The 12,473-nt window shown below is 33.3% G+C and overlaps 1 protein-coding gene across 1 annotated transcript in view; it reads right to left on the bottom strand.

The window, feature by feature from the left end:
• Positions 1–456: 456 nt before the first annotated feature.
• LOC109601436 (neprilysin-4) overlaps positions 457–12,473 on the bottom strand; it is a 32,232-nt gene continuing 20,215 nt past the window's right edge. Inside the window, exons 5-17 of the mRNA XM_020017681.2 lie at positions 9,041–9,246; positions 7,854–8,033; positions 6,621–6,725; positions 5,439–5,583; positions 5,167–5,381; positions 3,763–3,939; positions 3,607–3,710; positions 3,489–3,547; positions 3,383–3,431; positions 2,524–2,591; positions 2,339–2,475; positions 2,081–2,245; positions 457–842 (exon numbers count right to left, since the gene is read on the bottom strand). Of these exons, the coding sequence (XP_019873240.1) occupies positions 666–842; positions 2,081–2,245; positions 2,339–2,475; positions 2,524–2,591; positions 3,383–3,431; positions 3,489–3,547; positions 3,607–3,710; positions 3,763–3,939; positions 5,167–5,381; positions 5,439–5,583; positions 6,621–6,725; positions 7,854–8,033; positions 9,041–9,246 (1,787 nt within the window). The 3' untranslated portion in view covers positions 457–665. The remainder of the gene's footprint in view (positions 843–2,080; positions 2,246–2,338; positions 2,476–2,523; positions 2,592–3,382; positions 3,432–3,488; positions 3,548–3,606; positions 3,711–3,762; positions 3,940–5,166; positions 5,382–5,438; positions 5,584–6,620; positions 6,726–7,853; positions 8,034–9,040; positions 9,247–12,473) is intronic.

Raw genomic sequence — 12,473 nt, 5'->3', positions numbered from 1 at the left:
TCATGATACCGTGTGAGAGACTGATTCAGTATCATAATATTATGAATGAACCGTTGAGTTGGGGGCTACATCAGCACGTTCAATTTGTCGTTTTTAGTTCATATTAGATATAATATGCATGAGAATAAATAAAAATACGTATATAATTATTACAAAATATTTATTAAATGAAAATTAAATACTGAATACAGTATGAAATAATGCAAGTTTGATTTTTTTTCCTCTTTGTAATAACAGCAATAGTACTAGGACTAGAAATTCTCTATATATTTGGACATTTTTATTATTTTATAGAGGTATATCGTTTCGATTAGATCTTTAATTAAAAATAAACCAATCACTTTAAACAAACATGTATATTTTCTCAATATACTTGTATGATTAATGGACGTTACAACAGTGTTAATTGAAAATATCATTTGGTTAAGGGCATATTTATTTAAATTAAAAGCCAAATTAAACAACATCATACTTAGACGTTTATTAATACTGAATATCACAAACAGTAAAATCACAATGAGTCTGTTAATAATAAAACTTATTTTTAGAGTTATGTCATTTCGACCGGATCAGTTGTTTGAGACCGAAATAATTTATCAACTGTCCGGTCAAAACTGCTAATTAAAAATAAACCAATCACTTAAACAATACATGTAAATTTTTTTTTACCAAACACGACATTTCTGAATGGGATTCATCGACGTGCCCGCAGGGCAGTTCCATGCTTTCGCGAACTCCTCGTAATTCGCCAGTGTTCCGATTACACGGACTCGATTCGGACTGTGTACTTCGTTAAACATCCAGTCCTTCATGTACTTGGACGTACCATTAGCGCACCACACCTGCAAAATAATAATTTAACCGCTGTGTGAAATATAAATTGGGCATCTTATGTTCCTTTTTTGTGTGTACAGGGTATCTCAAATTGGTTGTCTTTGGCTGGTCTTAACTCATAGCTCCACAGTTTCTTAATATTTCAGAGTTATTTTACTAATTGGCTTCAATTTGGACACTTAAATTCAGCAAGGCCAAAAATGTGAAATGTTTTATTACCTTAGTATTAGCTAAACACTGTAACTAATTTATATTTATAACTTGTCTAACTCTCAAAACATTAGCTTATTTAAGTCAAAATCTTGACCTTTGGCCACTTTGCACAAAAATGTGGATTTGAAAACGTTTTATTCCTTTATAATAAGAGCTAGCCTAATAACTCTTTTATTTAACTTTTTTTGACAAACTTAAATAAGCTTCTACAAGCACCTCAAAGTTTTTACTTCAAATATGAATCATAATTTAAAAAAGTGCACTGAGGTCACTTTATCTGCTGTGGAAATTCTCGTAGCAGCCAAATAGAACCAATTTAGTACACTCAGTATATCGTTGAGCTTTGTAACTCAGATCACGCACCCGATGCCGACAAACGCAAATATCTCGACGGCATGTGGGTCAGATAAGATTTTTTCCAGTAACCCTTCTGCATACCGGCAGAAAATCAATAATCGCGAATGAAATACTATAAAATATATCGGGCATAAACATACTCGGTCTCCGGGTAAATTTCTGGTTGCTAAAAAATTCATTCTTTTTTTTTTCGTCTTGTTCGCGAAAGTTGTTATTTTTACAATATAAGTTTGGGGAAGATTCATGGCCGCGAACCTCGATGTAGGTGTTACGAATACGGAGAAATAATCGCGGAACAGCCGTGATTTCTCTTTGACCTGATGGACGTGACTTTTGTGCAATATTTCAAATTGTTTGGCCCTCAGCCCTTATTCATTTCCTTTGTTCCATGAACTTTGTTTCGTTTTCCCATTATTTTCCCCCTTGTTCTTATCATTCTCAATGATGCGAATTATGAAAATCGGCACAAAATCCGGATTACAGTCCGGACTAGTGTATTGCCTTAATTAACTTTTTTTTGATAATATAACTATATTATTTGCTTGTCTCTGCAATGCTTTGAGCCCATTGTGTTTACCAACAATGATTTTTTTATGTTTTTGTTGTTATTTTTCTTGATCTCGTTACAGAGAAAATATTTCTGTATCAACCCGTCTGGGTGGTGGGCTGGTCTTACCTGTGCGTAACCGAGGAAGAATAATTGCTCGGGGGTGAATTCCAGAAGTCCCGGTAACCTGTTGTTGGAGCTCGAATAAAATCTTTCCCTTTTATACGCTTTAAATGCTATTCGGATGCCGCCATTGTCCGCTATATTTTCCCCCTGCGTTTTGAAACCGTCGACCTGACATATTAAAAAAAAATTAAAACAATTCGGTTCTAAAGGATGTATGTAAACCGTGTCTGTAGCTGTAATAACCGAGTCCGGTTTACTTACCCGTAATTTTGCGCCCAGTTCCGGTAGATAATATTGATTGTATTGGTCGATGAGGCATTTCACTTTTTTGTTGTACTCCTGCAGGGTTGAGTTCGTCCACCATTGGTTCAGGTTTCCTTGTTTGTCGTATTTTCGTCCTGAAATAGCATGTTAATTAAATTGCTCCGGATTAGTCTGGGTGGTACCTTGGTCGTCGAATCCGTGGATTATTTCGTGGCCCATTATTGCCCCAATTGATCCATAATCGATGGTCCTGCGAGGTAACAATAATTTACAAAATGATAAAGGACTGCTTTCTGCAGTGGTTGTTACCACTTACTCCGTTTGTTGCCACCGTCGGTGATTTATGGCGCATCCACCAAAAATTTAACTTCGACAATTTTACATACTATATATATTTTATTATAGGTTATATGTAGAGCAACAAACTAATAAAACAATCATTTTATTAAAAGAACAATTCCTTTTAATTTCCTTTATACACGGATATTCAATTTGGTGGATTTACTTTTATAATTTATTTCTGTCAGACATCGTTCCTTAAAGCTAAAAATACGAAGTTTTTGTTGACCAACTTTACTATGATGAATCATAACAGGGATATAAGTACCCATACTGTAAGAACAATGGAATATACTCTGTAAGAATATTGTGAGGAGAAAGTAATTGGTGGATGAATTTGGCCACCAAGATTCACAGATTTGTTTGGGCATTTGAAGAATACAATTTATAGGAATTGATTACACACCATCGAAGGGTTATAAGATGCAATAACAAATACTATTCTATCAATAAATTGTGGCTCACCAGTTCATGGATTCGAATTCTGTTTTCGTCGCTTATTATTTAACAGGAAAAGAATAAATACAATTAACTTTTTGGCATTATTATCTTTAAAATATGAAATGGAATATACCTTCTAAAAATATAAACGTAATCTGAAACGTTTCAAGTGACACTCTTTGATGTGAAGTTGGAAGTAATAATGTTGAGAATGTAAATAAATCTAGAGAAATATAATAATTAATAAATTAAAAAACTTACTTTAGCCCATTTCCAAAGAACGGTGGCTGTAAAATTCCTCTTGGTACGACTAAAAATAAAACACTGGTAATTGCTGTATCAAAATATAGTAGGGGTTATTCCTTACTTGCAGCGTTCCTCCCCACCGAATAATGTGCGTTAACAACAATGGGCGAAAACGCCCACCTAAAACGACAACAAAAGGGAAATAAAACATGTTAATTCGTACAAATTGTTTTCCTCACAAATCTTTGTTCGGCCTTTTCCTGAGACTTTCCAAATTCAATTTGACGTTGGCGTAGGTCAGGTTCAGGTACGTTTTGGTCAAGTCCTCGCCGACGACGGTGGCCTGCAAAACATCACCGCGTGACGCTTCGACAATCGAATAATCGACAACTCACATTTTTGTAAAGCAAATCCAACTTGGTGCGATTCATGATTTCGTTCGGTATGTCGACGAACAATTTCATCGCACGTATTTTCTCCAGCGTGTGCTGCAGCGTCGCCTCGTCCATCCACGCGTGCTGGACGACGTCCTCCTCGAAGGCCAGCTTAATGTTTTCCATCATGGCGACCGCCTAGGACACAACGGTGAGTTGGGGAAGTTTCGGGGTTAAATAAATTAGCCCGTGAATATGTAAATTAAAATTTCGGGAGAAGTATTTGGATATTTAAACCTGCACTTTTATTAAGTTTCTCTTTACATATGAGTGTATATCAATATTTATTTATAAGATTCGTAGAACAATTTGCTGGAGAAAAAGTTGCCATGTGAAAGTTTTACGTTTGTCAATTCTTTGAATTTTATCTGGAATTTTTCCACTTAATGGATTAATGGAAGAAAAATTACATTAATTTTGCTCCTTTCAACATTAAATTACTGTAATTAATGTTGTTGGAAGTTTTTCGTCAAGCTAGCCAATTTCATATAAACAAGGCTACATGGCAAGGATATAATTTTATTAAAAATGATTATCCTTTTTACAGAAAATCTTTTATTAAAACTGCTCCTCCGTTACAAACGAGAGAATTCGTGCATGTTTTACTTGAGTTCAGAAAAATGGGTCACAAAAGGGCAGAACAATAAAAACACTTTAATGACCCGTAAGAATGTAATATTTTGTTAAATTATAACCGTACATCATCTATGTGAACATGTTTATAAGCCTTTGTTTAGTTTTAAACGTGCACGTGGGAGAGAAAATATCAATATTACGGAAAATATTCGAGAACTAAATGAAAGTTAACGCGTATGCTTTACATAAGAAAACCTTGAAAGGAAAATGATGAGAAAAAAGAAATTTTGTTATCTCAGGCACGATTCTTATTATACAAAATACCTTTGTAATCTTGTTTATTGCACAATTTATAGAGCAAAGTGTGTTTGAGAATTTATAAGGTGTAACATGTTCTTAATGTGACGTATGAATAATTTTATGTTGCCACAAATTTAAATTTATTTTTTATTCCCTCGGTCGCTTAAAATGTAATATGTGAATTTCGCAGCAATAATCCTGCATTAAAAATTTCATTAAGAACACTCCTTGTTTTTTCCTATAGTTTAAGTGAATTTTCATATAATAAAAGCTACGGGGAGAAAGTGTAACAAAACTAATTTAAACTTCGTGTCCTAAAATATAGATTGAATTACGTTGCGAAGTTTGAAATTACAATTTTTCCATATTAAAAAATATATTAAACACACTACATTACTTTAATACTGCCATATTTGAAGCACGAGGGCAAAATATATAAAGCTTTCGAAAAAAAACCCGTGACACTTTATTAATATTTTATGAACTCACCGCCGTCTGAATTTCTTTTTTCAAATTCGATTGCAAATACATGTAACCCAGGGCCATTCCGAAATTGTTTTTCACGCTCAGCGTACAATGCGTGGCCCTGGACTGGGGTTTCGTGGTGTCGAAGAAGTCCTGCAACAAGTTGAACTCCAGTTTCCTAAACTCGTTTTTCGTGTTGCCGGCCGTGCTCAAAAAAATCCTCCACCACAAGTATTTTTCTGTAAGGACATTTTAATTGATTAGGTCGGAGCAACAACGAAAAAAAAAAAACGTACCGATGGTGACGTCGTCTGTTTTATTCAGCAGGACCGAAAGCTTTTTCACGTATTCTAAATCTGTTATTATGGCCATATCGATTTTAGGATTCAGAACAACCGAGGTGTCATTAAATAGCATATTTAGATAGCGACGCCAATCGAACTGAAACAGAAGGCACATGTAATAATAAACTTGCGTATTTGTAGCTATTGTTTTTTTGTTTTCATCTGTTGTCCTGGAGTGTTTGGCAGGTTAAATGGGAAATCCTGACATTTAGGTCTTTGTCATTTTATTGAAAAATTAAATATTAGGTACTGGAAAAGTAATTTTTGTTTTTAACATTTAATTTTAAAATAATGTAACATTCTTTAAAATAATTTGTATTCGACAAAATAATCAGTCCTATATTCAATGTTCTGCAAGAAAATACATTGTTCCATTCTCCGTGAAGCTGTTAACCTAATTCTTGAAGATTATTAGAGTGTCCCAAAGATGTTCTATTGGACATATCAGGACTATTCATTGGCCACTCTATAACCCCCAAACTACGCTCTTCAAAGAAATTTTGAACAACTCTGGCGGAGCCTGGTCTTCCATTATCTTGTTGTAAAGTGAAATTTGCTCTATAGTAATTCATGAAAGGTAGCAAGATTGCAGAATATCGTCAATGTATCGCCAGGTCGTCAGGGAACTGTTTGCCAAGACGAAAAGGAGTGTACGTTCCAGTCAATGTGTTCATTAGCGAAGTTTCTTCTCATTCTCCTGTATGCTCTAGTTAATTCAGAAACAACAACAGCACGTCTTGAATGTAAATTGGCTTCATGAAGTTTGTTACGTATGGCTTGAATAGATAAATGTGACCGTGTGGTTATGAAATGAAGGATTCCCAGCTGGTGAGCTGCTCTTGTTCGTTCTTGAAATTACATCTGAATCAAATGTCGATCTTTTCGAGAAGTAGTCAGTCTTTGACGAGACCATGTACAGCTATGGTCTCCTATGACTGATACCAAATTCACAATCTGTGAATAACCAGTTAACATGTTTGGAGCAAGTCAATTACCTTTTCTGGTACCTAATACTTCTTTATTATGCTTTCGTGTTTCAACCTTTTATTGGTAACTGGTAAAGTAACCATTATTATTTGTGCAAACGTAGGATGATACGCAAAATAATAAGAAAAAATAAAACGATGAACTTACAATTTTCCAGGAAACGGCACCTTTGGGTCCTTCGGCCAGATCGTGAAGTGTGACATCGAAAAAGAGATGGGCTGGTGAGCGGCGAATTTTGTTTCCGGTCATGACCTGTACATAACGCTGATTTAGTATAATGTCCGTCCGCCCACTTTTACATACATGTAACAATGTGATTTATAGAGCGCGTGTATTTGTATGTTACGTTGTATTCTGTACCGGCCGCCATAGCTTGCATATTATCCACAAAAACTAATGCAAATGTAATAGTGATTAATTCATTTATTATGAGTGCCGACCACTCCAGAATGGGCCCCCGATACGACATGGACACTGATTCTGATACTGATGCGATATAATCAAATGCTGAGTTTTGTTTAGTCACGCCTGATTAAATAACAACGGCGCCACTAAATTAATGCACCCCCTCATACGTACACATATTTTATCTCATTTTTATTATCGCATAATCCTTTTATTACCTACGAATGCTTACGGCACGACTTTTTACAATTAATTGGCCTTGAGCTTTTATAATCTATTGATCTGTCGCAATATTTCGAAAACACTTCCCGAATATTCATGGTTTAAAAACTGGAACAGACCAATAATGTGGATAATACATTTGGTTGGTCAGATCAATAGTGCAAGAAGTATAAATTTCAGTTGACAAAAGCCAGAGAGCAATGTCTGGAATTTATATATGGATAAATTGGTGAAATGCTTTGGCATCCACTGATATAATTGTGGGACATTTAACCTAAAACCTAAATAATAATATGTATGGGGAGCAATAGTTAATTGCACTGGGATTCTTCTTCACGTTAAAATGTTTAATTACACCTTGGCGTTGGCCCCGTGGGTGATTTAGTGGCTTATTGGCAGTTTAATTTAAGTGACTTCCGTTATTATGTTAACACATACCGGAAATCCCGTTACATTTAAGCTTTAGCCTATCAAAAATACACCATGGATCGTGATTTATAAAATCTATCATCCTTTTACTTAATCAAGTTCGCCAAGTCGGAATATTTGCGGCAAGATTATCTTAAATCACTTAACACGGGCCCCTTTAAATATGTAAGGCATTTAATACGTCCTGAGAATTCCGATTATCGTAACTCCCTGAAATACGCCTTCTTAACCCGTATCCGTGATATTAATTCGAATTATTCTTCCCACGTTGTGCCTAATAAGGTTTGATGTGATAACTTTCCTATGACACTTTTTTTTACTTACTTGTGCGATTTTGATCATGAAATTGACGACGTCGTTTGCGAACTCTGTAGTGTTTTGGAACTTAACGCCATACTGGATAGTCATGTTGGAGATAAAAGTTTTATATATGTTTATTTCGTTTGAAAATTTCTTTGGGTCGAGCAAGTATAACTGCTTGAAACCCGGAGCGACCTGAGAGACCTGAAACAAATACAAATTGTCGTACACAATAAAAAAAACAAAACAAACTCTATGCATCAATGAACTTCCAGAGGGAATGTTTAATGGCACGTAAAAATTTTTTGGATTTTATAAAATCTTTGTAAACAGAAATTGTTTTGTAAACCTGTTCAAAAAGTTGAAATTGACTCTAATCTCATCAGATATTGATTTATGTTTAAGGCTAGCTTTGAATAATATTTACATAGAAATCGTGGCTCACCCTTAATTTAATTAAAAGTCATTTTGTTGAAAAATCGGAAAACGGCTAACTTTTAGATAAATTGATTAATTTACGTTTTACGTGGGATAAAATGTGAAACAAATTGTTAATTATAAACTTTTTTGGTGGTACAAGTCACACAAATTTTTTATTGATTAAGTTAGAAAACTTAATTCAATTTACTTTAAATTTTTTTACCACTATTGTATTACTTTTAAGTGGAGTAATGTGATTATTATTAAATAGATATCAATCAAATTAATTTATTAAATTTGAATATAAATATATTTTATTAATATTAACATTTCTGAATTTTAAATAATAATAATAAACTGTTACTCAATCAATTTATCAAATTCAATTCAAAAGAACATTGAAAATTATAAAAAAATATTTAAATAATAGAAATTAAATTTAAACCGAAATATGGTTAATAAATAAATATAGAAACTTATGTTATCATTTAAATGTGGCTACTCCCAGAAAGATGGCAGTGCGAACGTATACGTAAATATGCTCATGCGCCAATTTTACATAAGGTCTTGACTTATTTAATTAGAAAACCTAATTCAATATACTTTCAAGATTTTACAACTATTTTATTACTTTTAAGTGAAATAATGTGAGTATTTCTCAACAGATGTATACTGTTAATCAACCTCTTAATTGTCAGTCTATGTCCTAACAAAATTGATTAAAAATATTTTGTCACATATTCAAGTAAGATTATTAATGTTGTAAATCTATTACTATAAGCTATACATACCACTAGTTTGTTAACAGTGGTATTTCTAACGTCGGTGGAGACGTACGAGCTCACGAAAAGATCGAGTCCCAAAAGCCTCTTGGCCCTCACAATGGTGTAGAGCCAATCAAATTTCTGGGACGTTTCGTTCACCGGTGGATATCTCGTAAGTCCCGTTTTGTTGAGCACATCATAAATGGGTTCCATTCCATTTTTATCCAGGGTGGCTGCAATTAAATTAACAATCTTATTAATATTCAACGACGTTTTTATATTTACGTCGATGATAATTAATCATATTATGGGGACCGTGAATAAATTAAGTTTTCTTTGTCCCGTTAAGCGGACCGAATTGTATCCAATCAGTTAATTAAATTTGCAACTGTAGCCGTCTCGGAAATTGTGAATTTACTTACCTATACCGGACTAATAGTTTATCAAATAGAAATCGGATTTCCACCATATGCAAGTTAAGTACACAGATTCAAGATAACATGACAATAACGCAACAATGTCGGAAGAAATGTTCCCGGGCATAAAGGCCAGTGAATAATTTGATGAACAAAGCCACCTGACATCGTTATTAATAGTGAAAGGGGTGAAATGATAATCACGATCGTTAGACGAAATTAGACAAATTTATTCGTGGCGTACATAAGTGGTATGTTATTCAATGGAATAGTGTATGTGACAATTCATACTTTCTGACAAATGTCAGGATCTGGGAGTGATGATTGATGAGCATAGTGCCGTTCACTCGACTCTGGAATATTTCGATGGTACACGTGATAAGAATACAGAGGCAAACTTCATATACCGTATTAGGCGGAACCATTTCAGATGTAACTTTAAAGGCTTATGGGAGAAATTTCGTCAATACATCACACAAGGAAACATATATGCGTATTTTCCATTGTGCGATACACTTCAATCCTCCTTTAAAATATTGATTTACATCATTTACGAATATGTAAATATGTAAAAATGTTTTTATGCATTTAAATTCACACAAAAGGGGTTTCTATAAATTGCCTGTTTCGCCCTTGAATATGCCACACATCAAATTATTCAGGCTAACGAGAATAGTGAAAATTCTAAAGGTGAAACGTGCGTATAAAAAGTTGGAAATCTTTCTAGTACTTTGATGTCTGTAATACCTTCAAAGAAAATCAGAAACATCTCACTTCCTGGCTAGATTATATCCTGCCGACATCTGAAGATGGCCCTTATCACAGAAAAACGTATAATAAACATGAGGTGGTGCATTTACGGATTTGACCTAAATATTATCGTTGAAATTCGATTGTGAACAATTTTAATGACGTCCCTTTCAAGGAATTCCTTTTTCAATAATTAACATCCACTCACAATTGTATCTATCTAAATTACGTTCTGCTGTTTAATTAAATGACATTTAAATTTTATTTTAGTTTTCACTGTGACAAACTTCAATTTAATTAAAAAGGACTTGGTCAAAGAACATTTACATTATAAATAGAAAGGGGTGGACGATAACGAGTTACGACCAGAAGGCAGAACCATTTTCTGATTATTTTTGGTAGACGGAAACGCACATTTTATACATCCAGGCTTCGTAAAGACGTTAGAGTTACTGTAAGTCTATCTACCCTCAGAAGAAGGTTGCATGAAGCTGGTCTTAGAACCCGAAGACTTTTTGACATCCTCTGTTAAACAGGGAGCATCATCGGATTGGATCAACGCCTATGAACTGCAGCTGAATAGCGCAACCACCAGCTTCAAAATTTGGATATAAATGGTAAGGTATGGATCAATAATTTATTCGTAAATTTTTGAGGAGGGTTTGAGTAGAGCCAGAGGGATCGACCAAGTTCTGAATGAAAAAATATAGTGGTTAAAATTGTTTTTTTATTGTTAATAATTGTTTTTATTAATTTCTCAATGAAATGTGTGATTAATAATAACTTCCAATGTTTAAATATTCTGTTGCTGATGCAATATTGTTTAATTTATGTAGAAGATAACATTATTAAAATACCATTGGTATTCTGATTTTTGAAATAATTCTAATTATCCACTTCAAAAGATGTACACAACATAAATTATTATAATTGATATCCTGATGGAATGAGTAATCAAGTTTTTTTCAACTATTGTGTAACGTATTTATTAATTAATTAGTTTTTATTTTAGTTAAATAATGTGGCTATTAGCCAATAGCTGGATGTACATATATCACTAGTCAATTATTCTATCAAATGTGAACATTTAGAACAATAAAATATGTTTTAACATTTGTAAATACCAAAAATAGAATACACAAATAGCACAATATCAAAAAAGTCGGAGACAATGAAAACAAGTTTCACATAAAATTAAACCATTATTTATTTTTAAATGAATTTTGTTTCTAGGGGCAAAGTAAAATATCATATATTTTGGAATAACCAATCAAATTTTTTAATAAAATTTATGAAATTCAACAAAAAAAAATTGCAAAAAAATCATATTTACACGAACGGTCAAAAAATATAACACACAAATAATATATAAATTTTCAACAATTTCATTTAAAAATGAAATAGCATTTTATATAATTCAAATGAAATAAACCATATTGCAGGTTGAATACTCATCAATCGAATAGTTTTGAAACATAAATCGATAAATCATTAATTATTAAAAAAATATAAATCCATAATCCTTCAATCAACATTTTAAATTCCATTGCATTATACACTGTCCATTTAAATCATGAAACGCGAATAAAACTTTAATCCAAAATGTTAACATCAAAGATAAATCCGTTCAGAATCCCATTAAGTCTTCGCATCGCCCAAAATTAATTTCGCCGTTACATTTGTGTGACTGCTATCGAGTGCGATACGCCAAATATAAATCGTGTGTGCCGCAACGGTTTCTGAAGTGCATATGCTTGTGATGCATACACATTTACCACGGAAATCTTTCGATAGATCAGACTAAGTTGATCGCATTACCAAAGATTCAGCAGCTGTACCATTACTGATAGGATGCAATGCAATTCGCCGTAATTTCCTTTCAGAAAATACAAATTTTTCGGTACGACGCAGTGTTTTAAAAAGGTGAGAACGTGAGAGCTGGGTTCCCCATAATTTGTGTTGAAAGACTTGAATGACGACTAGCTTCCGGGATTTTGTCCCAGTGTAACAAAACAATATTAAATTTAAAACAAATAGAACATGGAAGTCTGTATTATCATTGAGTTTCACTACTATCGGAGAGGTGGCAGTGCGAACATATACATATATATATATATATATATATATATATATATATATATATATATATATACTTTTGAATTTTTAAGGTATTTTATAAAGGATGGATTTAATAATATTTAAATTTATAACAAAATGTGGTTAATAACACAGAAACCTGTATTACCACTTGGATATTACTACTATCGGAGAGATGGCAGTGTAGACGTATACGT

The sequence above is a fragment of the Aethina tumida genome, chromosome 1 (assembly GCF_024364675.1).
Source record: "Aethina tumida isolate Nest 87 chromosome 1, icAetTumi1.1, whole genome shotgun sequence".
NCBI classification, from domain to species: domain Eukaryota; kingdom Metazoa; phylum Arthropoda; class Insecta; order Coleoptera; family Nitidulidae; genus Aethina; species Aethina tumida.
Note: the sequence above shows the minus strand (reverse complement) of the source record. Positions and strands in the feature narration are given on the sequence as shown.